The sequence below is a fragment of the Lactuca sativa genome, chromosome 2 (genome assembly GCF_002870075.4).
Source record: "Lactuca sativa cultivar Salinas chromosome 2, Lsat_Salinas_v11, whole genome shotgun sequence".
Classification (NCBI taxonomy): Eukaryota; Viridiplantae; Streptophyta; class Magnoliopsida; order Asterales; family Asteraceae; genus Lactuca; species Lactuca sativa.
Window position 1 is genome coordinate 171691159 of NC_056624.2, and position 27049 is coordinate 171718207.

Below are 27049 nucleotides of genomic sequence, written 5' to 3' on the forward strand. Positions count from 1 at the left end.
CCCCCCCCCCCCCCCCCCCACCTCGCAATACCTTGTGGGGAACCTATTTTTTGTTATATCTGTGAATCACAATTATAGTAACACCTGTCAATGTATCTAGCATTTTTATGTTAGCTAGAATCATTAACGGAACACACATATGTTCTTAATATCTTTAGGCTTTTATTTAGAAAACCTTTTTATTGTTATTTTTTAGATTGTGAATGTTAGAAAGAATAAATAAGAGAGTCCATACCAATGAGAATTGATTTTTTGAAAAAAAATTATATAAAAAAAATCAAATTCAGTAATGTGTAAAACTATATTAAAATCTTTAAGAAAATAAAAAAAATTATCATTAATGAGTTCTATTAAGTGATTTAAGATCTCAATATACTATATTAAGTTAACTTAAACAATTTGCTAAAAGATTTGTTTGTTGGTTTGATCAAGTTATAAACAAATCCACCTGCAATTGCCCCGATGAGTGGACCAAATATGTACACCCAAATTCCTTTGTAACTATGGAGAACGATGGCTGGTCCAAGGCTTCTTGCTGGATTCATCGATCCTCCGGATATCGGTCTGTATACAAGTAAAAAATAGATTCTCTTAAATGAATTTCATATAAATAAAAATCGATTGTACTGATAAAATAAATTCATTAGAGTTAGAAAGTTACCCTGCTACTAAGACATTTAGTGTTATAGTCATACCAACTACGATCCCTCCATACTTTTTATTCTGCACATTTAATTTAAAAAATTGTGTTGTCGTTATTTTCCATTAAAAGTATTGTATGTCAAAACAACCATTTTAAATCTTAAAGTTGATATGCACATACTTTATTGGGAAATCGACTTAAAAACCGTTATGTTTAGGCCTCATAATCGATTTAGTCATTATCTCTTTTACTCAATTAAATCCTAAAAACCATCAATTGTATTCATTTTAACCATATTACCTAGTAACCAGGTCATCCAACTTTCAAAAATTATATTTTTGGCCTAAATTTTAAATTTTATCACAAATTTGGTCTAAAATTTACACTTTTGGCCTAGATTTTAATTTTTTTTTTACAAATTTGGTCCAGAATTACACTTTTTGCCTAGATTTTAAAATTTTATTACAAATTCATCCTAAATTTGGGTTTTTACATCTTCTTTTTTTCAAAATTTTGTCTCAAATATGTTTTTTTTTGTTTTATAAAATCATATTTATACAAAAAAAATATATTTTCACATAAAAAACCTTCATTTTCTATATAAAAACTTTTTTAACACTTTTGTATGCGAAATACCTAATTATAAAAATATGTATTCATTAAGTACATAAATAAATAGAAATCCGTTTTTATAAAAAAAAAAATGAATGCAAACACATATTTTATTATATATATAAACACCTATTTTATAATAAATGCATTTGTATACAAACACATTTTTATAAAGAAAATTTATACGAACACGTATTTTTATAAAAATATATACAAACATGTTTATATATATATATATATATATATATATATATATATATATATATATATATATATATATATAAACACATATTCCATAGTAAACGTATTTTTATATATGTATGTATCGATATGCACACAAATAGGTGTTTTATATATTTCTTTTAACAAAACGTGTTTCGATACATTTTTTTATAAAGGCATGTTAGTATTTTTTTTTTCTAATTTATAAAAACGTGTTAATATATATTTTTGTAAAACATGTATTTGTATACAAACACCTATTTTATAATAAACATGTTTGTATACAAATGCAATTATTATTAAATAGGTGTTTATAATAAAAATATATAAAAATATGTTTTTATAAAAAACTATATATAAAAACCTATTTGTGTGCATATAAATTATAAATACATACAAATATGTTTACTATGAAATAAGTGTTTCTATGCATTAATTTATAAAATACGTGTTTGTATACATTTTTTTATAAAAAAATGGGTTTGTATATATTTATGCACTTAATAAATGCCTAATTTTATAAATATGTATTTTGCATACAACAAGATTTTTAAATATATATATATATATATATATATATATATATATATATATATATATATATATATATATATATATATATATAGAGAGAGAGAGAGAGAGAGAGAGAAAAGAAGGTTTTCAATGTGAAAATATGTTTTTTTTATAAATATGATTTTATAAAGCAAAAAAACATATTCGAAACAAACTTTTGAAAAAAAAGATGTAAAAAAACTAAATTTATGATAAATTTGTAACAAAATTTTGAAATCTAGGCCAAAAGTGTAAATTGTGGACCAAATTTATAATAAAAATTAAGATATGGGCCAAAAGTGTAAAACTTTGATCAAATTTGTAATAAAATTTAAAATATGGGTAAAAGATGCAGTTTTTGAAAGTTTGATGGTCTGTTGACCCTGTAAAGAGTTAAAATGAATATAATTTCCAGTTTTTGGTACTTAATTAACTAAAAAAATAAGGATTAAATCGATTATAAGACCTAAACATAAGGACTTTTCCGTAGATTATTTTCTATAGAATAGTAAGTATAATAAACAATATGAATACAAAAGGCACGTTAAAATATATAAAACTTACTATTTTCTCACTCAATTTGATTTTTTTTAACGGATGAAACATGCCATTTCAAAGTTTAAATAAATGAGATTTGAACTTCAGACAAGGTTTACTAACGTGTTTAATTCTCAAAGTTTTTTTTTAATAAAACATCAAACACCCACATACTTTATTTATAAACTACACATTTTGTCCCGATCATGAATTGAGCCTTTGGTTTATGTCATATTTCCACAAACACCTTATATTTAGACTATAAGTCATTTCATATGTAATCACATTATAATATTAATCCTTTAATTTCAATACTAGACATAAATAACTTTAATTTTAAAGGAGAAAAATATTGTTAAAAAAAAGAGGAGAGAATAATCAATTAGTCTGTCCTCGTTTCAAATACAACTATACGATTACTAAGAAAAAGGTTACAAATGATACATACCGCCCGATGGTCATTAGTGGCACCCGAAACAATGAACATCATGATGAAAGTAATAATGATCTCGACAACAAACGATTGCATGATTGAGCCAGATGGTCTAGTTCCAAAAAAAGCTTTCGGGTTTATGTCTATAATCAACACCACTGTCCCGCTAGCCAGAGTTGCTCCCAAAATTTGTGATCCTATATAAAAGAACACCTACATAATGTAGAACATAAAACATTTGTGGACAAATGTAGAGGTTGAGTTAAATTTTCAAAGGTGTGCAAGTGTAAAACTAAACAAGAAAAGTGCATTCATTCATTACCTCCTTAAAAGGAAACAAACCCAAGAGAGCGAAGGCAATGGTGACAACAGGATTGAAGTGGGCGGATACATGACCAAGGGAGTAAATCATAGCCATGACGATTAGGCCCCATGTTAGACATATTCCAGGAAAAGTGATTGTTCCACCATAAAGCTTATTCACCACTATCGACCCACTACCAGCAAACATAATAATATACATTCCAATAAACTCAGCTAATACCTGTATATGTAACACAACAACTGAGCCAAAAAGGTGTATCTAAACACGTAGATGCATTATATTGTTTGTATTCAAGATTATTAAACATACCCTTTGTGTCAAATCAATCAAAGGATTCGAGGAAAGGGCCAAATTAGAACTAAAGACCACATCGCCTTTCTCCACTGCTGAGACATTTGATTCATCAATAATATCACTCGGAAGTTCCATAATCCAAGATAACTTGCCCTGTAACTAAATAAATGAGAAAAAAAGTTGATAAAGTGAATAAAGGGTTGTTGGTTGATGATGTTTATAGTGAGGCCGAGTCTTATGTTACTTTATTTACTATGATTAGTACTTTTAACCTATATTTGGAAACTTAAAAGGCGATTGGCCAATAATGTCGTTGTTTATCATGAAGTCAACATGACATATTTGTTTTGTGTTTTTTTTACAATTGTTATTAATGTGGCATAACTTACATCTATTTGGAATGAAAAGCTTTTATGATTACCACCTTTATCAGAAGTGGCTTGTGCAGCGACTCCCCACAATCTCCTAATCCTTGAAGTTCAATTTAATTTATATCTCAAGATAAATTTGTATCTCAAGATAAGGATTTATTGACAAACTAGGTTATAACCCGTGGTTTACACGGGCTACAAAGTAAAATATTATATAGGCTATAAAACTAATAGTCATTATTCACTGATTTAAAATCATTAATTTATTTACAAAATCTGATACATGGGTTAATAACTTAAAATAACAAAAATACATAGGTTCCTAACCTAAGATAACAAAATTAATATGTTTTCATGTTTGATGATCCTAAAGAGCTATAGATCCCCCCCCCCCCCCTTCTTAAAACCTCAAATTAAAATTTTCTTCTTTTCTGAAAGGTGGCTTTTGAAACTAAATCTGTTCTTTAAAATGCAAATTTGTAAAATTTCAATAGAAATATAGAGCTTCATTGTTCTATTATTATAAGACGTTTTGGTTTCTATAGGAAATTAAGGTTGAAATTTTTGTTTTGTTTCATTTTGTTTAACCCTTTCGGTTAGGGATGAGCATCGGAACCGGGTACCCGCTTTTGGAACCGGAACCGCCTCGGAACTGCCGGTTTTGGAACCAGAGGCGGTTCCGATTCCGGTTCCTAAAGTTATGGAACCGCCTAAGGCGGTTCCGGTTCCGGTTCTCGTTTTTTCGGAACCGCTACTCGCTGGGTACCCGCCGGAACCGGTTTATATATATATATATATATATATATATATATATATATATATATATATATATATATATATATAATTTCATATAAAGGTGTGTTACTTAGACCGGTTTAGAATATATTGATCCGATTTTGTCCGTCTTTGGTCCGAATTGATTTAATTTGGATTGAACTAAATTGCGGTTTTGTCGAAAAAAGTTAACAAAATTAATGCGACCGGGTTACCCGCTCCCGGAACTGGAACCGCCGGTTCCGGGACTGGTTCCAAATATTTAAGAACCGCCTAGAGCGGTTCCGGTTCCGGTTCTAACTTTCTAGGAACCGCCGGTTCCGGTTCTCGCCAAATGAGGCGGGTACCCGCCTACGCTCATCCCTACTTTCGGTATAATTTTAGGGAAGTTTTATCAATAACTCAATCACAACCGATATAAAATATGATATTATTGTTAAAATAAAACTAAAAAAAAAATCATGGTCAAGATTGATGGACTTTTCAATATATAATGATGTAATAATGAAAATACAATGCTATAATAAGAATAAACAAAAGTATATTCCAATACTAAGAAAAAAATGAAAAGATGATCGGCAATTCTTATATTTAACGCTTATTTTTTTCTCTTAATATGAATATGATTTACAAAACATAATATAAATTTGAATAAAGTGTAAACACAAACATAATATAAATTTGAATAAAATGTAAACAAAAACACAATCAATAATGAAAATGACATTGATAAACGAAATAATATAGGTAATAAATAGTGAATGACTTGGTATAAAACAAATATCAACCAAATCCAAATCTATGTATATAAATAAAAACTTAGAAATGAAAATTCAAATACCATCTAGATTGTAATATGCGAATTAGATTTAATTAGTTGCAAGTTAGGTATGTAGTTGTGTACTACGATTGCGACAAATAGTTTCCTTTCGGTGATTATTTTTTTTTTCAAAAATATTTGAAATTGCAAAAGAAGTGTAATATGATGAGATACAAATGAGTTGATGTTGTGTAATTGATGAAATTATCGTTTATTTTATAAAATCTATTGTTAAACATTCGTTTAGCGATTTTTGTCTCTAATGTGTGACCCGATTGTCACCAAAAATTGATGTGAGTTGCTATAAAATAATAAACAAAATTCATAATCGTTTATATAAATAAAAATGTAGCCTGGAAAATGTAATTTAGCTATAGTTGAAAGAGGAAGTACAATGATGTAGTATAAGGGAATGAATTTAAGGTATTATAAAAACCAAACAATTGATAGTATGTTGCTTTATTGTTAAACCTAAGTGTACTAATAGAAAGCTTGTAAGTACATTGTTATAGTTAGGTAGGATCCTTAAAGTATAGTGTCTTCATAAATCCTCGTCTATCGGGTCATTTTTTAAAGCAAATAGAGACCATTTAAGAAATGTGTTAAAGTGTAGATCGACTATCATGATTTTTTTCCTATTTTAAAGTTTATATTTATCTTTTCTCTTTCGCCTTATATTTATGAAAATGAGGATGTAGGAAAAAAAAAAAAGTGGATAACAAAATTTGTTAAAATTTAGGGCGTTCCAAGCTTACAAAGCCACAAACATAACGATTTTTTTAATAAAATTTGTATCTAAAAAATTGCTACAAAAATATACATAATTGTAGTAAATTTAAAAAACATAAGTTTTTATTATTTGGTAACCAACGTACTAATAAAATTTACCTAATATTACAAAGTAAAAAAAATACAATCTTTTACGATAAATGGAAAAAAAATATAAAATAATAATTGAGTTTAAATTGCTCAATCACAATTGTATAGCATTTGAATATGTTTTTTAGTAATTTTAAAAAAAATGATAAGCAATTTAATAATTTTGATACATTAAATGATTAATCTATCATTTAACTCGTTTTTTTAAAGCACCGGATCAATTAGGGAACACCAAAATCACCAAGCACCATAACATTGAGGTCACAACACATTAAAACTTGCAACATCTTTATTGTGACTTAAAGTTAAATATCCCAATAATAGCAATGTACTTCCATGGTTGTGATAATATCAATTTGATTCCCCATCGACACCCAACAGAAACATGAATTGCTAATGGTAAATAGAACCATGTAGAAACTATGTCTTCACGAAAGCTCCATACTAACCTTGGGGTAAAATTGTCCAAAACTTTCATCGGGTGATTAGCACCTTTATTGATACTTCCAACGCCTTCAAATTAAACATGATCTTTAACATTCACCAAATTACCATCCAATGATATTGACAATCTTTCAGACCAACCATTTTGTAAACAGGGGTATAATCGTCCATATTTTGCCTAAGCGGAAATCAACCAAATTAGAGCATCCGACAGCAACAAATCGTGATTAAACTTCGCCTTCACCGTGTATCCTCTCTGTTGTATAATAATTCTCTCCATATTGCATTGATATTTCTGCTTATCATAATAAGTGCTTCATTGAGCATAAACACTGGCAAGCTTAGTGAGATAAATTGACAACTTACAGTTACATAATGGAGAACAAAAGTGTAAGTTGCTTACCGTGTTCAGAAGTAAGGATGTAATAAACATAAACGGCTTAACAAAATACACATATTAAACAGATTGTATGGTTGGTACAGTTGAAAATAAACAAATTGAATCAACAAACTATAACAAAATATTAACATAATGACTTTTTAAACAAACCACCATGCCTAGTTTTTCCTTGAAAATTAAACTTTACCAAAAAGATACTAACTTTGATCAATTTTCTGAAATCATGGAGTTATAACCATAATAAGTACATAAGCAAAGTCTTAAATTTCAGTTACCATAGTTGATGTAGTGTCAGCAGTTCAAACTTCATTTGGTTCGGCTCAGGAATATGAAAGCAACACTGACCATGGATACATCTTGTTTTATGAGAGCCTTGTTGGAAATAATAACATCACCTGTTGAATCAAATTCAATCGTATGTTATGCTATTTTTTCCTTTTCTTTTTTTCTTTTGTGTTTCGTTTTTTGTTTTGTGATATGGTAATGGTATAGAACATTTTGGGTTAGGCTCAGGAGTATGCAAGCAACACTCAATGGACCTGTTTTGTTTACATGGCGTCTATTGGTGGTACCCAGTCCACCACCCATTTATAATTTAAAGCCAAGTTCAATGCATGGTGGATTCACAGTATTCACAGTCTACTACCTTATCAATTTGGCTGCATCTACCTCTCTACTATTATCAAGTATCTCTGTATTTTTTTTCACTTAACTCATCAAAGCAAAAGTATGGCTTCTATATCAACTCACAAACAGGGTATACATCTAATTACCATTATATAAAATCTTAATAATCTTCATTCACATCCAAAGTGCAAACATTACCTTTTGTAAAAAAATATAGGGAAAATTATTGGATGTGATGAAAAAATGTCAATTTAGACAGAATCAACAAAATTCAACTACAAATTGGAGTGAAGAGCTTACTTTTTTGAGGGAAGAAGGATTTTGGGTTCGATAAAAAATGAAGAACAGATGCCGATGTCTCCAAAAATATTTAAGTGATACTAGGTATAAAATAACCTAATGTTTCATTCAAATCACCTTATGGCAGTTAGGGTCAATGGTCATCCGTTGAGTCACCAGTCGTTCGATTGTCACCTATGTTGAGAAGAGCGATATCTGCTTGATGCGGCAGTGAGAGAGGTGGTGGAAGACCCTGGTCGATTGATGTTCGTCTCTCTCCCAATCGGTCTGTCATCCACTTCAAATTTTGCCATCGTTTCCTCCTCTTGTTCCGCCATCGAAGCTTACCAAAAAGATCAAAGAAAAGGAGTCGGATGGAAATTAGAGGTTACAAAGCAAGAATGTTGAAATATTAAAGGGACGACTGATTTTACAACTGAAGGGAGAGAATTAGGGATTTTGAAACCCAAATCACAGCTTAATACCGAGATTTGAGGATGACTGAAGATTTAGAAGATAAATTCTTGATTTTCAGATTGAAATATGAAAATTGAAGAGGAAAGTATTTGACTGGTATATAAGGGGTGAGAGGGATAATTTGGGAATTTCACCAGGAATATAAGTTAGAAGAGGGCTTAGAGAATGCCACGTGGCAGAAAAATACTTATTTATTAGGACAGGGGATGATTATTAGTTTATGTATTTTGATTGATTATGCAACATTTTTCCAACCCAAATCAATTAAAATGTACATAAATTAATTTTAAAAAAATGCAATGCAAGACAGCGATCTAAATCGGTCACCCAATCAAAGAGTTTGTTCACATGTTTTCGTTGTATACTTGTATTGGTCTCTTTATCTTATGTTATTGAACTTATAAATTATGTTTAATATTTATTAATAAAAAAATAAAAATAAATATTTTTTTCTCCACAAATAAAGATTAATATTAATATATTTTTACTTTTTAGATTTAAAAAATAATAAAAATTTATTTTTTTTGCAATGAAAATATATTTAATAATCCCGCAAAAAAATTTATAAGTAATTGAATTTGATCTTAAGGCTCGTTTGATATTTGCTAACTGGATTAGAGCTGACCGGGTTAGAAGCTGACTGGGTTAGAAGTTCTGACTGAGTTAACTTCTGACTGAAACTTGCTGCTTGATTTTGCATCTGACTTACTATATAAAATGACTTTATTACCCTCAAAGTAGATAATTTAATAACACATCATTAGTTGCAAGAATAAATTCCAAAGAATGATGTTCTAAAAATAGATTATTAAATAACCAAAAACAAATTACTTTTATTTTTCTTGTCAAACAAAACATGAGGTGTATGATTGACAATTGGATACTAGATTCATAAGATATTAACATCTCTCAAAGGCCAAATTTAATCCTAATGAGTTGAGAAATGCAAAACTCTGATATAAATCTAGACATAACCTTTATTCAAACATTTGATCTACATTTGACAAATTAATCAAATAACACATATCCGATGACCAAAGCTAATCCAATTACACATAACCTTTATTCACACATTACCAGAAACTAATCCAATAACACATAAAAAACTCTACCACCAATCCCTAAATACAAGTGTGTTGAACCCAATTGCAGCTGTTTTGTTGAACTTCACTCCTATAACATGAAGCCCCATTGGAGAAATCAAGAAAATTAACAAAACACCACCACCGATCATTAAACACAAATCGTTAGAGATAACACCCATATAACTACAATAGTTCAATTAATCACTAACAGGGGAAAATCGTAAAAAGAATAAAAGCCTGATGAGGCCGTTTTGCTCTATTCAAATTTACCAAAATCTGATGTGGAAGTTGCCTGATGCGCTGCTATGGTTAATACTTAATAGTGAACATTCATTATCAAAAGCAATATGTGATGACGCTCGCCATTTCCTTTTCTTTTAGAATTCTTTTGTTCCAAACGATTCTCCAAGAGGGACCAAAGATGAAAAACTGACTGGATGGCTTCTCGATACCTCTGATTTCCGTGTAATTCCTGGAAGAGGCCTTGAGTGTTGCATCAATGAGAAACATATTTTGCTCTATTGAAATCAAGAAGAAGAAGAAGAAATCGGCTTATCTGATGCGCTGTTGTGGAAGTTGCCGCCAGAACAGGCTGATGAGGCGTCACCGGTTTTTTGCTCTATTGAGGGAAGCGCTGATGCAAGGAAAGCACGATTGTGGATTGTTCCCGGTCCATCAATAAAAAAGGGGGGACCGAGTCTTTGAGTTTTAAATCCTTATCAAACATGCCAATTAGATTTTGTTGGACCCAATCTGTTTTTAGACCCAGTTAGAACCTATATCAAACAACCCCTTAGTAGGATTCGATTAATTGGTTTGATTTTTTAACCATTTTTGTATCGACCCGACTCAAATCAAGCAATTGAATTTGATCATTATGACCAACTCTACCACCAACTCCAATAGAACAACATTTTGGTGTTTCATAGCTCCTATCAACCTTTATTTTTATCACCAAAATAAAATTGATGAATGGTAACATGTCATTTTGGTAATATACTTTTAATTTACATTAAAAATATCAAACTTCATTTTATACATAAATCATTAGATAATTGATATGAATTTTTTAATATATCATTATGTAATGTAATCTAACTGAATGCTTTTAAAACGAGCAAAATATTAAATATGATACATCTAAACTTTAGTTCTTCACAAAAGATTTATGAGTTTTTTTATTGAAGAACAAGCATAATGGGTTTGTTGTTGTTATTGATGATGTATTTAAAATTTATTAATTTTATTTTTGCAAACTTCTATAATATAAATATTTAGAAATTAAGAAATCAGTAACTACATATCATAATTGTTATACTTTAATAATATAAATATATTACTATAAGGATGGAAAGAGTGGAGTAAAAGGAAGAAGAGCGGGTTATATGAGTTTGACCATAACCATAAAAAAGATTGATTGACTTGGAGGTTGGAGAGAGAAAATGAGAGAAAGATAGGAGATGTGCGGGTTGTCTAACCTGAACAAAGAAAGAAACATGGAAAAATGGAAGAAAAGAAGGTTGAGTTGGTTGGTTGGACACAAAATTGGCGGGAACATCATTTCCTTCTCCATAGGACTGACGTTATTGGAGGGTTAAACGAAAAACACCTTTCACTAGGGGTGTTCGTTTGGATGGATCGGTTTGATCCGATCCAATAAAGTAAATCCAAATGGATTTCGGCTTTCAAAACATGAATCTGAATAGTCCAAACTTAGTTCAAATCCAATCCGATCCAACCAAATTACAGTTCGGTTGGATCGGTTTTTACAATTCGGTTTTTAAGAACCAAGACATTTAAAATAATGTATAACTTAAATATTAGCTAACTCTTTAAAAGTAACTAAATAAAACTTTTTAGCTATGAATTGTAATTTATAAATAACTATTAAGAAAAATTAGCTATAGTTTAATATTTCATTGACAAAAAAGTTTTGATAAGTATATATTAAAGTCCTATCTTGGTCGAAAGATTCTAATAATTAAAAAATAATTTAGTAAATTTACAAATGATTAAAGATATATATATCAAAATTAAATAATAAGTTGTTATTCGGTTTTTTTGGATTATTCGGTTCTTATTTTATAAACCAAAACCAATCCAAAATCCAAAAATAATAATTTGGTTTAGCTTAAAATCAATCCAAAAATCCGAATATCCGAACCAAGTAGTCAAATCCAAATTGTCCGATTAGACAATTCGGTTTTAACCAAATAGTAAACAACCCTACCTTCCACCCTAAGAGTATAATATTTATTTATCAAAATATTAAGTATATGTCTTACTTTGATGTTTTTATATTATAGTTAAAGTTAAAAAATGCTAAAAAAAATTATTATTTCAATGTTATTTTTTGTACCAATATCGGAACCGTTGCAAGATCAAGTCAATTCTAGGCTAATATAGTAATTTATTTGATTTGTTTGGTTAGAGAGGTCAGTAAGAGATTGAGGAAAAGAAGATTGTAATGGTTTATACATGTTTATAAAGAGACAAACGAGGGCCACAACAAGGATGATGGAGACGGTTATGGTTTATGGTAAAAGGATGAGAGGACGTCCAAAGAAGAAAAGTGAGAAGATAATGTGAGGATGGACTTGAAGGAGTTTTCTATTATTAATGACATGATCTCAAATAAAAGGGTGTGGAAACATATAATTAGCAGATTACAAGTAATCAATTAGTATAAGAATAAACTAAAAATTAGATCTTCGTTCTTTTTTCTCATTGTTTGTGCTTAATGTCTGGTCATGATGACCTTATTATCTGACATTTGTTCCATGTTTATTGTCTCCTTGTATGTAGTAGTATGTGTGCACCATATTTTATGGCTAATACATATTCCATATTTTATCGTTAAGCTAAAGAAAGCGGTAACACTCCTAGCACCTTGTCACATCACTTTTTTGCCTGCCACGTCATCTTTTTGTTTTAGTACCTACATCTTTTTGATCATTCTCGTGTTAGATCTCATTATTCTTGGTTTTAAGGCCATTTTAGCATGTTTGTCGACCATTTCGGGTATTGGGCATGATCTGAAGTTGTAACTTCAGATCTGGACTCCTCTAAGTCCTTATAGCCATACAGTTATTGAATTTATCAAGCTTAGGGCCTTATCTTTGGGCTAAACCTCTCACTTAGCTTAGTTTTGGAATTTAAGAGCTTGCATGCATGTAAAGTTTGCAACTTTACGTGGAATCTGTACCTTAGGAAGTTAGATCTACAATTTGGAGCTTTGGGGTAGCTTAAAAACGTCTGAATGAAAAATGGACTGAAGGGACTCAACGAGTTGCATGGTCAAACTGGACGAGTCAGATGAAGATTGGTCGTGGTTAGTTTCTGCATGGACTCGACGAGTCAGTGAGAAGATTCGACGAGTCCGTTAGGGTTTTCCCGACATTTGGACACCACATGGAGTCGACGAGTTGTCTGGAAACTCGGCGAGTCAACTAGGGTTTTTGAGATTTCTCGAGTTCTGGAGGGACTCAACGAGTCAGTAGGCTACACTCGACGAGTTAGATCAACATGGTCTGTTGACCTTGACCGTTGACTTTGATTTTGACCAAGGGTTGACCAGTTCGACTTCTGGGGGGGTATTTTAGTAATTTGGGAATTTTTGGAAGCGGATCATTGGTGGATGTAAGTGTTTGAGTTGTAGATGTATTTGGAGGGGTTTGACATTATCATCCTGAAATACTTGTGAGGTGAGTTGTCCTCACTATACTAACAGGGTCGAAGGAACCAATGCTGGCCCTTTTCGGATTTGTATCCGGGTTTATTGCATGATATGCTTATTGATTTACATCCTGGTAGTTAGAATGGTGATATGCTTAGTGACCTGGTTAGGTCGACATCCTGGTATATAGGATAATATTATGTTAGTGACCGGTTAGGTTGGTATCCTGGTTATAGGATGTTGTTATGATTAGTGATCTATTAGATCGGTTTGACTGTTATATACATGTTGGTGTATGATATTTATGTGCACATGATTGTTTGGTTGGGGGTCGGGTTGAGGCAGACCTGCTTTATGCTGAAGGCCAACATACCCATGGCAGACCGGATAGACTGCAGGCCCGGGAGGGCATACTAGTCAGACCGAAGGCCCGACGAGCGTCCCGAACAGGCTAAAGTCCCTAAGAGGCGGTCCAGACGTGTTGATGGTTCGGAGAACGGTCCAGATAGACTGATGGCCCTGCGAGGCGGTCCATTCAGTCTGATGGCTCATTATACATGTTGTTTGTTTATAATTATGATTGTATGACTTTGGTATTTTGGGGAAACTCACTAAACTTTGGGCTTATAGTTTTGGATTTTGTTTCAGGTACTTCTGATGATCGCGGGAAGGCGAAGGCATGATCGTCCAACTACTTATGTTTTTATGATTTGATTTTGGGATACTCTGAAAAATATTTGTAATAATTACCGGTTTTTGAATGATTTAAAAAGTTTTAAATTGGCTTGAATTTCATGGGTGTTACAAGTGGGTATCAGAGTCTTTGTTTGAGTGAATTGGAGGAAACACTCATCCTTCTCCAATATCAAAATAAGGACAAGATTTTAAAATGATATTTTCAAATGGTTTTCAAAATAATGAAAGAGGATGCAAGTGTACGATCAGCCGGAGCCAACGAGTAAACCCCAAAATACCTTACAAATTATTTGATTTTGTGATATGTTAGAACAACATGTTAGGACTAGGCTAGGGATCTTTAGGAATTGCATGATAGAATTGCCTGATTATATGATGCATGATAGCCTAGGATTTTCCTTGTATGAAACTGACATCATTACTGTAGTTGCTTAGTGTATGCATCACGACCGTACATAATTAAAATCTTATAGCCTAAGAATGTTTGGTTTGACTTTATTTCCTGTTCTTGTTTGATGAAGGGATTAGGGTAGGATTAGGTATTCAAAAGTCTATAGGGTCCAACGTTATGTATGACTAGCATACAAGAGTGCTGCAGGGTTGGTGGAAGTTTCATGGGTGGGTTGTGCGGGGTCAGTAGGCCATTTATGAGATATTTAGCCTTCCTCTAGGAGTGAGGATTGAGCGTTCGCCATGCATATGTATATTGTTAAGGCGTTGTGGTGATACCTGATGCAAATATGGGTAGATGTGGAAGGTAGTATAGGCCCGTACTACTGAAAGCACAAGACCCATACGCGTAGCAAGGAAGTCACAACCCCTAGGACTTTGTTGGGAGTTGGTTCCCGGATTATTATATGGAATGTATGATATCCTGTTGGTATATTTTCAGCATGGTGGTTACGTGGAGATTTGTGACTAGATACAGGTCAGGATCAGGAGGGGGCGGTCTGGAGGAACCAGCAGTGCCCGAGACTATCGGTCAGATGAGATCGAATGAGATGGACGCCAGGATTCGGAAGATCCTGCAGGATGAGGTTGTTGTGCTATTCTGGGCACAGTTTTCGGAGATGTTTGGGTCCATTAAGACCGCCATGATTGAGTAATTCAACGAGCACTATGCAGCCATTGCCAAGACATTTTCCGCAGCAGCTACAACAGCTGTAACGGCGGTTGGGGGAGGAGCCAGTCAGACTTTTCAGTACCGGGACTTCGATAACACGAAGCCCCCGACCTTTGATGGGACTCAGGACCCGATCAGAGCCATGAGGTGGTTGTATGATGTGGAGGGATGTTTCTTCACATGCCCATGTCCTACTGAACAGAAGATCAGATGTGCCCTGAACCTGTTGAGGTCTGGGGAAAAGGACCAGTGGAGGTTGATGACCGGGTCGTACACTGATGATCAGAGAGTTGCGGTTACTTGGGAGAAGTTCAAGGATATGTTTTGCGCTCTCTACATTCCACGGGTTGAGTGGGAGCAGTTAGCTCAGGAGTTCTTGGAGTTGAGACACAACTGTGAGACGATAACGAAGATCACCCGAAGTTCGCTTCTGAGCAGGCTCAGATGACACGTTATCTGAGCATGCTCAAGGTTGACATCCGTCAGTTTGTTGCTACACAACAATGTAATACTTTGTTGGAGTTACATGATGCCGCTAGGAGGCGGGAGCTTGAGATTGAGTTACAATTGAGAGAGCAGAGGCAGGCCCCGACGCAATCATAGCCGGAGCCAAAGTGGTCTAAGACCGATGATTCTAGGTCAGGAGGCTAGCAAGGCTGTATTTGTGGCAAGTGCGGGAAGGGTCACTCAGGGGTTTGCAGATTGAATAGTGTGTGCCGCAAATGCGGAAAGGATGGGGATTTTGCGAGGGATTGTCGCCAGCCATCCCCGGTTCAGAAAATGAGGATCTGATACCACTACCATCAGGTTGGCCACGTAAATACCAACTATCCTCAGCTCGCTGCCAGATCGGTGTAGGCTCCAGCGCCGGCTACACTGAGGATTACTGACGGGAATTAGGGTAGAGCAGCGCCCCCGAGGGCTCAGGGATGCGCCTTCCAGCTTACAGCAGAGGACGCCAAGGCAGCACCAGACGTGGTTGTTGGTATGTTTCTATCCCTTATCTTACTGATTATAATTGTTTTATGCTTATATGTGTTGTATCATGTTAGGTACATTCTTAGTGAACTCCATACCAGCTTTGGTATTATTCGACTCGGGGGTCAGCGAGTGGTAGTTCGAACCACAAGTGGGGGAGAACTAGTTGTCTACGATGAGGGAACCAGGTTGGGTTCAGGGTTCTGCTCAGTCGCCAGGGCTCGATAGTATATTCAGCACGGGTGCATGGGTTATCTAGCGTACGTGGTGGATACGCGGGTCAAGGATCAGATTTCGGTTTCAGAGGTTCTAGTTGTCAAGGAGTTCGCTGACATGTTTTCAGAGGAGTTACCCGGAGTGCCTCCAGAGAGGCAGGTCGATTTTAGGATCGACCTAGTGCCAGGTGCAACCCCTATCGCTCAGACGTTGTATCGGTTGGTACCACCAGAGATGCAGGAGCTGTCATCATGTGACAACCCAAAAATTTCCGTTAGAATTAACATCGAAATTAAGTACGTCAAAAATTAGCCAAATTTATCCCAAAATATTTTTGACCGGATTTAAACCCGTTGGAATATTTTAAATAATATTCGTCAAGCGAACCAAAATTAAGGAGGTAAATTTTTAAAATGTTGTCGTGTTTAACGGTAGTCGTGAAAAACCCGTTCGCGGTTGGTGTCGGGTGAACCCCAACCAGGCCATAAACTCCACCCTATATAAGGGTTGAGTGGGTTTCATTCCCACCTTTTTCCCACCTTATACTCTCTCTCCCTACTTTCTCTCTCAACAAATCGGGTTTGCTCCAAAATCGCCTCTTTCAAGCCCCAAACTAGCAAGTGATCTACCCTAACTTGTTGTTTAGCTCATTTAACTTACAAATTCGTGTTTAAATTACCCAAAACCCTCAAGAACATGAGTTTACGGTCCAATAACACCTTCTTAGACCGTAAACACTCATAGATGGGGTTTTAATGCTCAAAAACCCTTCCAAACCACTTATGGAGCTTAGTTATGACTTAGGGGCTTACATGAAAGGACTCAGAACACCAAAATCTTAGAAAATGGGGAGTAAACATGATTTTATGGTCTAATATCATCCTTAGACCATAAACCCATCTTCATGTACCATAAACACTTATTTAAGTGTTAAACTACCCCTCAAACACCTCCAAAAGCCTCCATGAGTGCCTAGAGCCTTGTAATCCTTCGTTTGATGCACCAAAAACATGATTTATAGACTAACATGAGTTTACTGCCTTAAACTCATGTGTTTAAGGTAGTAAACTCCCCAAGAACATCTTCATAGACCGTAAACACCTTTCAAGGTGTTTAAGTGCCTTTAACACCTTCCTATGTTCATATAAGTGACTAGAACCTTGCATGCATGAGTTAGAACCACCAAACAACAAAAGAAATGGACCAATATGAGTTTACTACCGTAAACTCATGTGTTTACGGCTGTAAACTCCTCAAGGAGTGGTCATTGGACCTTAAACTTCCTAAAATGGTCCATTTGGAGCCTAAACCACTTCCTATGCTCTAGAATTGAACCTAGCCTAATTCCACAAGTGTTATAAGACCTTAATGCATCAAAGAACTCACCACCCATGAGTTTACGGTCGTAAACTCATGGGGATATGGTCTTAGGTCCGTAAACTCTATAAAGAGTTTACTCTTGAAGAGTAAACTCCCTAATTGGGCCGTACACTCCCTTAGATGTTACCCGGGACACTCCTAGCACTTGACCAAAGTGTTTTCCGCATTTTAGGATGCGTATACGTGTTTAATTATTATTATATTTACTAATTTTATGTTAACATATGTCATCATATGTTAATAGGTCACTAAGCGTGTTCAAGTCTTTACTTGACACCGAGCACCCAACCGGCACCTCCATCCGATCCACTTACAACAGGTGAGTGCATACCCATGAATTAACCTTTTAAATGTTTTACATGCTTTTATGGGGGGAATACAAGTTAAAACATGTCAGTTATCATATCAATCATATGTGACTAATAACCCGCATGCACAAGGATTTATTACACTTTCAGCTGTTTTACCAAGCATGACACTATAAATGGTTTTCTAAAACGTCTTTACTTGTTTAAATCTTTTCTCAAATTGTCTCTCGCGCTATATGTTTACTTCAAAACCAGTTACAGCAGTATTTTAAACAAAGGTTTTTCTTTACTTATATTGTGTTATCAAAGTTATATTCAAAACTTGTTTATGAAAGATTTTCAAGGATTTCTAAAGGTCTTCAAACTTATTTTACAAAAGGATATCAAGTCATGATTTTCTTAAGTGTAAAGGTTTTCCAAAGTTTTCGTCAAAGTTTTCTTCCATGCTTCTATGCTTCTACTTCGTTAGATGCTACTACTTCGTTAAACGCTTCTACTTCATTAAACGCTTCTACTTCGTTAAACGCTTCTACTTCGTTAAATGCATGCCTGTACTTGTATAGTTATATAAATAATGTTTAAAGGACTTAGGAAGGCTAGTTCGCCCTATTTCCTTTTCCTCGTTTGGATGTGGTCTGGTAGGATCGGATATTCGTCCGAAGGTCGTTTAATCATTAATTATATATCATGTATACATGTATAGACATAAAGGTTTACATCGATCAGTTCATTTCCCTTGGGTAGCAAGGGCATCCTCCCACTCGTCACTCATAGATCAGAGACACTAGTAACTATTATAGGAATAGTTAGGAAGCTCTATTCACTCTTTCTAGTACGAGAATTCCACAGGAGTCAGTTCATACGCGAGTCTATATCATTTCTCCAGCGCCTCTAATAGAATTCAGATTACGAGATGCATCTTCAAGACACGGATCTCCCCATCGTCGAGTTGGTAACCAGAGTCTCCTGTAGGGAGAGCGGGCATTGTGTGTATAGATCTATACGGGACTGACACTCCCGTACCCTGACTGCTAGCTACAGTCCACGGCCTACCAAGCCAAGGGGTGACAAATGTCACATTTATTCCGACGCTTGTAGGGCGTCAAGTACTCTAGTGTCAATCAGTATGGTTACGAGTATCTCCATGTTTACCTTATAATTCATGGCCTTAAGGTAACGAGAATTAACATTGTATTCTGGAAACAACACTCTTAGGATTACCCTTTGTTTTAGACCTTGCTAGCTATATCTTTCATTTGATACTGTCTGGGGCATGTGTTTCTTTGTTTTAGACCTTGCTAGCTGTATCTTTCATTTGAGACTGTCTGGGGTCTGTGTTTCTTTGTTTTAGACCTTGCTAGATGTATCTTTCGTTTGATACTGTCTGGGGTCTGTGTTTCTTTTTTTTATATCTTGCTAGCCGTATCGTACATTTGATACCGTCTGGGGTCTGTGTTTCCTTTTGTTAGACTGAGCCAGGCGTATCATTCATTCGATACTCTCCTGGAGTCTATGATTTTTTTGCCTTAGTCAGCAGTATTTTCTGCCGAGGCATATGTTATTTTCCCCTAGTATTTTTACTAGTGATATTCTCCTACTTCGTTTAAAATCAAATACCAAATTTTGGTAATGATAGTATTTCAGGGAAAAACTACTCTTTAAAACATAACTCTGTCGAGTCTTGGTAGAAGACTGTTTGTAACAACCGAAAAATTCCAACCAATTTAAACTTTTCAAAAACAACCCGATTTCATTAAATTACTACAAAAAAGGTTTTCAATACAGTTAAATTAAAGTATTCCCAGAATCACATCACAACATAAACATGAGGAGCGGTACGATCACGCCTTTGCCTTGCCACGGTCTCCTGAAGAACCTGAAAAACATAAAACCACAACTGTAAGCCCGAAAGCTTAGTGAGATATCCCCAAAATACCAACCACATATACCATACACGCATAACATGCCATATCATATCCGATCACAGAACAGCCATGCACTTCGGGTCTATCGTGTGACTGGTCCGCCGCACCGGCCAACAGTCCACCTGGTCCACCCTCCGAGTCTAGCCATATACATCGAGTCTGCAGTGTGATTGGTCCGCCCGCAGCGGGCCTTCAATCCACCTGGTCCACTCTCCGAGTCTAAAATATGACTGGTCCGCCCGCACCGGGCCTTCAGTCGGCCTGGTCCACTCTCCGAGCCTCGGTACGTCTGGTCCGCCCTCTTGGGGCCTACAGCCTATCCGGACCGCTCGCTAGGCCTTCGGGACAACCGGTCCACCCTGGGTATCTTGGCCTACAACACAAAGTAGGACCCGCCTCAACCCAACTCCAGTCCAACTAACCATGTGCACATAAACATACAATCATATAACAATTCACAGTCAACAAACCGGTCAAACAGATCACATAACATATCATCATCCTAACCAGGATACCGACCTAACCGGTCACTAGCATAGCATCACCCTACATCTCAGGACACCGACCTCAACCAGGTCTCTAACATATACCATCCTAGCTACCAGGATGCAACATATCAAAGCAATCTCATAACAACAAATACCCGGATCTCAATCCGATAAAGGGCCGGCCTTGGTGCCTTAGACCCTGTTGATATAGTGAGGATAACTCACCTCGAAAATGCCGACTAAACAGATAACCCAAGCTGCTCCGATCACTGATATGATCTCCACCACTAGACAGCCACCAAAACACTGAACTCAAAACAATATCCAACAATTACCAAAATGCCCCTGCAAGACAACTAGTCAACCCTTGGTCAAAGTCAAAGTCAACCCCTGACTGACTCTACTCGTCGAGTCAACCCGATGACTCGCCGAGTCCCCATGCTCAGAATTTTCCCCAATCCACGACTCAACTCGCCGAGTCACCCCGAGACTCGCCGATTCCAACAACTATGAGTCCTTTCACACTCGACTCACCGAGTCATCCCTTGACTCACTGATTCACAGCTCAACCAGAAGAAAGGATAGGACCTTACGACCAGACTCGCCGAGTCCAAGAACAGACTCGCCGAGTCCAAGGCTATCTTCAACCTACTCGCCGAGTTGTTCTTCCAACTCGCCGAGTTCTAGAACATCTTCAAGCAACTCACCAAGTACACCCTTGTGACTCGCCGAGTGCCTCTAGATCTCATTCCAAACAGAACCTTCCAGGCCATGCAATTGATCCAAAACGTAGATCTAGCCTCCTACAAACCATCCATCACGTAAAGTGGCGAACTTTACGTGAATCCAAAGAGATCTAGGCATTTTACACTTTTAAGGTTTGGGTTTGGGACAAGATAGCTTCACCAATCACTTATCACAGGGACTTTATGCGATTTTGGATCATCACTACTCCAGATCTGAGGTAGCATCCTCAGATCCATCTTCCAATCCCGAAATGACTCACAAAATCCTCCAAAAACCCCAAAACAACCACCATGGATGACAATAAGGGAAAAAGGGTTCAATACAGAGGATTCTTACCCCATAGATGAGCCTAAACTGATGTAGACTTCAGATCCACAAGCCCTCTTGGTGCTATCCTCGAATTCCTCCAACTTCTCTTCACAAATTCCTTCTTCCAAGCTTCAATCCTCTCAATAATGGAGTTTCTCACGATTAGGGTTTCCTCTGGAACTCTCAGGGTAATTAGAGGCTGAAGAGAAGGCATAAAATCCTTTAAATAGGGGGCAAACCCCGAAGATTAGGGTTTTCCTCGCCCAACACCAACTCGCCGAGTCCAGTCGCCGACTCGCCGAGTTGGTCACTTAACATGCGACCAGAGTCGCGACTCTACTCGCCGAGTCCACCCATGGTCTCGCCGAGTTGCCCTTATACATTTTCACTTTGAACCCTGAACTGGCACTCCTGAACTCGGGATGTTACACTGTTGTTATTTAGAAAATATAGGATTTTCTAGAAAGGACTCTAATACACCGTTGATTCTAAACTACTACTTTTATAAAGTTATTTTGAATAAAATGCTTACTTACACAAATGACACTAAATGCTTATGAACTCACCAACATTTATAAAAATGCTGACACTCGCTTTCAAAATAACTTGTATTCTCAGGTCAGCAATAGACAGGTACATCCCAGGAGCTTTTGTGGAGACAGCCTAGTACCAAGTTGCACCTATATTATTACTTGCATTACTTTGATGTTGCTATGAAATGTAACTTATGTAAAACTATTACTATTCATGCAATGGTTGTTGTACTTTGATTACTATACTGCATATGTTGTGATACTTGACATTACGTCATCCACCCTAGAACGTTTCCGCCGTTCCGGTTTTGGGGTGTGACACATCACAACTGCAGGAACTGCTGGGCAAGCAGTTCATTTGTACGAGCAGTTCCCCATGGGGAGCACCAGTTCTCTTCGTCCGGAAGAATGATGGTTCACACCGGATGTGCATCAACTACCGGGAGTTGAACAAGTTGACGGTGAAGAACCGTTATCCACTCCCGATGATAGATGATCTTTTCGATCAATTTCATGGGGCATCTTGGTTCTCCAAGATATACCTGAGGTTCGGGTACCATCAGATTAGGGTTAGGGAGGAGGATGTGGAGAAGACCACGTTCTAGAGTCGTTATGCATGTTACGAGTTCATGGTGATTCTGTTTGGGCTCACCAACATGCCATCGGTGTTTATGGACCTGATGAATTGGGTTTGCAGACCGATGCTTGATCGCTCGGTCATCGTGTTCATAGACGATATCTTGGTGTACTCCAAGACCCGAGGGCAGCATAAGGAGCATCTTCGAGAGCTATTGGGAGTTTTGAGCCGATAACAGTTGTATGCCAAATTCTCAAAGTGCGAGTTTTGGTTACAATAGGTTCAGTTCCTTGGACACCTTGTTAACCAGGAGGGGATTTGGGTCGATCCGGCCAAAATCGAGGCGGTTATGCAGTGGGAGGTTCCGAAATTTCCTCGGATATCAAGAGCTTCTTGGGATTGGCAGGGTACTACTGGAGATTCATAAAGGATTTCTCCAAAATTGCAGTACCCCTCACTCGTCTGACAAGGAAGGGGGGATTTCCGGTGGGGCCCTGAGCAGCAGAAGGCATTTGAGACCCTCAGACAGCGACTTTGTGAGGCTCCAGTCTTGACTCTCCCAAAGGGAGTTGAGTATTTTTTAGTGTTCTGTGATGCATCTATCACGGGACTGGGAGCGGTCCTCATGCAGAGAGGATGGATGATAGCCTACACGTTGCGACAGTTGAAGCCGCATAGATTAGAAGATCCAACGGACTTGCGGATTAGAGTGTATGCAACCACGTTCGCTTTACCTGGGTGGTAAAGGATCTCACAGTCGTAGTCCTTGACTACATCCAGCCACCTGCGCTGTCTCATGTTCAGGTTCGGCTGATCCATGATGTGTCTCAAACTCTTGTGGTCCGTGTATATGATACAGCGGACCCCATAGAGGTAATGTCTCCAAATCTTGAGAGCGAATACCACCGCTCCCAACTCCAGATCATGAGTAGGATTAGAGGTGAGAACACCCGGTTTGTGCAGGATAGTCAGGGATTATTGACCCGTTGCGGTCGGGTCCGGGTTCCGATGTCTGGTGGGGTCAGACATATTATTTTGGAGGAGGCTCATAAGTCTCACTTCTCTATTCACCCGGGGGCCACCAAGATGTACCGGGATTTACGATTGAGTTACTGGTGGCCATGCATGAAGAAAGAGATTGCATGGTATGTTGAGAGGTACTTGACCTACCGGATGGTCAAGGTCGAGCATTAGAGGCCGCATGGTCATCTGCAGCCTCTGGATATTCCCATGTGGAAATGGGAGCAGATCACGATGGATTTTATCACCAAGCTGCCGAGGACGACGAAGGGCTCTGATGCTATATGGGTCATCATGGATCAATTGAACAAGAGCGCCCACTTCTTAGTTATACGGGATAGTTCATCGGCCGAGAAGTTGGCCGGATTTTATATCTGTGAGATCGTTGCTCGCCATGGGGTGACGGTCTCTATAGTCTTAGACCACGATGTTCAATTCACCTCCGTTTCTAGTAGAAGTTTCATGAGGAACTGGACATGCGGCTGCACTTCAGTACGACTTACCATCCATAGACAGATGAACAGAGTGAGGGGACCATACAAACTCTCGAGTATATGCTGAGAGCTTGCGTTATTGACTTTGATGCATAGTAGTGGTGCTCCACCATATTAGTTGTTGTATGGATGGAGATGCCGCACCTCAGTCTATTTGTAACGCTCGAGTTTCAGGGCTAAGCACTTTTAGACAATGTAATAGTCTATGTCAACTATTGTAACTCTTTTTTAAGTAATAAAGATGAAATATTTGAATACTATGTGAATTATGTGTATTTATGTGCTCATTACTTATTTATAAATTTATAATAAGTAAAAGATAAAAATAAGCGTCAAAATTAAAGTGTGAGATAAGCCCGATATCTTTACATAAAGTTGTAGTGGTCGAAACAAAGATTCTGGAGATATAACGCCGAAATCCAAGTTATAACGAAGAAGTTATGACCCGTCGAAGTTTCGCGATGAAACCGACACGATATCGGGAAGCGTAAATAATAAATTTATGATAGAGTGAGTTTTAGCCTTAGCGATCTAAACGAAAGTCGTAGAAAACCTTAAACTGAGAGCGTCTATAAAGAGAATGCCCAAATCCGACTTCGTATGACATAGTTACGATTTTTCGAAGTTTCGGCTTAGCAGTGTACAACCCGAAGTTTAAATATTAGATCGAACGGTTTTTAGCCGACACAACCTAAACGAAAATCGAATATCTCATTATTTTTAGCGTAACGATAAAAAGACAGACGAAAACGGATGTCGAATGAAGAAGTTATGAATTTTTAACGGACCAATCCTATACCGACCTGTTAATAATATAACTTTTAAAATAAAGTCAAAATTAGCCGACGGAGTCTAAACGAAAGTTGTAGAGTACGTTCCCGCCTACGCGTGGATATAAAGAACGTCGAAAATGGAGCTCGTACGCAAAAGTTACGAATTTTTAAAGTTGGAAGAGGAATTTGCGAAGCTGAGAATGGAAGTGATGACGTGGCAGCGCCACAACCGTCCATCGCAGATCAGTATCGCTTCGGATTCGCACCACGTCGCCTCGCATCTACACCCCGCGTCCGAGGTCGGGTACGCCCAGCGTACTTCGGTTCTTATCCATGTGCATGCAAAGCCAGCTGTATGCGAGCTGGTGATCTTATCCGAGCCCTACGCCCAACGTAATCCGAGGCCTCGCAGGCTATAAAAAGGGGGCCGAGGCAGCCTTCATTTTCCACACCATTCTTATTCTCTCTCTAAAAATACTTTCTCTCTCTAAGGGTTTTAACCCTCCCTAAAGTCTAGGTGAACCCTTAGCACCCGAGGGAAGTCCCGAGGCTCCTGGAGTCCCGAGAAAAAGGGTCTTTCGGTTTCGAAACGCTGCTCCAAGCAAAGCCCGGTTTTCTTTAAAATCCACTGTAAGTGAGCTACACCTACACTATTTTTAATATAGCTTTTAAATAATTATAGTAATGTTATTAGGTCTTTAAAATAATTATTTGGGCTATTATTATGAGTTATATAGAGTGTTGTTTAACGCTTATATAATAATAATAATAGTTAGACTATTAATTTGTCGCGGTTATCGTTAGACTAAACCCTAGTGGTATTGATACTAGGTTTTATCGAAAGAAAATTGTTTTGAGAGTATTGAAGTGTTGTCCGAGTGTTGAGTCACCACCTTTCAGGTGAGTGCATGGTCCCTTTCATCTTACACATATATATGAAGTATTTTATATAAATTACGTGATATGTGTGCATATTATCTGAGTACTTGCTGTCTATGCTAGCTGAACGATTTTATACATGTTTTAAATGGTTTAAATTGTGTATGTATTTTATATATACGATAATGTTGGGGCAAAATATGGATAGATGTAATAGATGGAATCTGAGTTGGATGATGAGTTGAGAGGTGTTATAGACCATGAGGTGAGGGTGAGAGGTGGACGATGTGAGAAGCTTGTTTCCCAAATGATGGCCCCGTCATTCAACAGAGTATGGATGACAACCACAGACTATTCTAGACAGTCCAGTGGAACACTAGCAGGCTCGCAACCTGTAGGTGTTGTGAACGATGTGTTCACCCGGTGTACTCTAAACCCTGGCGTCCATGCAGACTTGGTGCCTAAACCTTGGTGATCATGCAGACTTGATGCCTAAACCCTGGTGATCATGCAGACTTGATGCCTAAACCTTGGTGATCATGCAGACTTGATGCCTAAACCCTGGCGACTATGCAGACTTAGTGTCCATTGTGTAAACCGTGGCAACGATGGACTTTGTGTCGATTCCTTAAGATGATCCTTAGGAATGAATGAACGAGGAATAACTGATTCTTAGGGTAGATCATTAATAGTAAAGAAGATAATAGGGATGGGTAATTGGGTTGATTGTTTGATTGTTTAAACATAATAATTATATTATTGTGGGTTGAAAACCCTATGTACTCACCAGGTTTCCCAACCCGACCCACTCAGTTTATTTATATCACAGGTGTCAATATGAAGTTATATTACACTGAGAGATTGAGGAGATATAGATCACTAGTGTAAATGAATGTAAGTTTTGTTTATGCTTATGTTTCTGTATTAACGATGACATCCCAAATGTTTTAAAATGAATAAAATATGTTTCTTCGGAAATGTTTTGATAACGTATTTATCGTGTTTTTCTGGGAACAAATTCCGCAACATTTTTATTAAAAGTGGTACTCTGATTTTCATAAAGCATAAACAAAATCGGTCTTTTCTGGCCGTGAAAATGGGGATGTCACAGACCGGATAGACTGCAGGCCTGGGAGGGCATACTGGTAAGACT

At 36.8% G+C, this 27049-nt stretch overlaps 1 protein-coding gene and 1 long non-coding RNA gene across 2 annotated transcripts; both read right to left on the reverse strand.

Moving 5' to 3' along the window:
- Window positions 1-380: 380 nt before the first annotated feature.
- LOC111900320 (probable aquaporin NIP4-2) lies at window positions 381-3753 on the reverse strand. Its single transcript, XM_023896202.2, has 5 exons — window positions 3634-3753; window positions 3322-3543; window positions 3015-3212; window positions 662-723; window positions 381-564 (listed from the first exon to the last, which is right to left on the reverse strand). Exons 1-5 carry the CDS (start codon window positions 3751-3753, stop codon window positions 381-383), a joined length of 786 nt encoding a protein of 261 aa, XP_023751970.1.
- Window positions 3754-6731: 2978 nt separating this feature from the next.
- Window positions 6732-8804, reverse strand: LOC111900270 (uncharacterized). Its single transcript, XR_002853170.3, has 2 exons — window positions 8351-8804; window positions 6732-7701 (listed from the first exon to the last, which is right to left on the reverse strand). It is a non-coding gene; the product is annotated as an uncharacterized LOC111900270 (long non-coding RNA).
- Between the last annotated feature and the right edge of the window lie 18245 nt (window positions 8805-27049).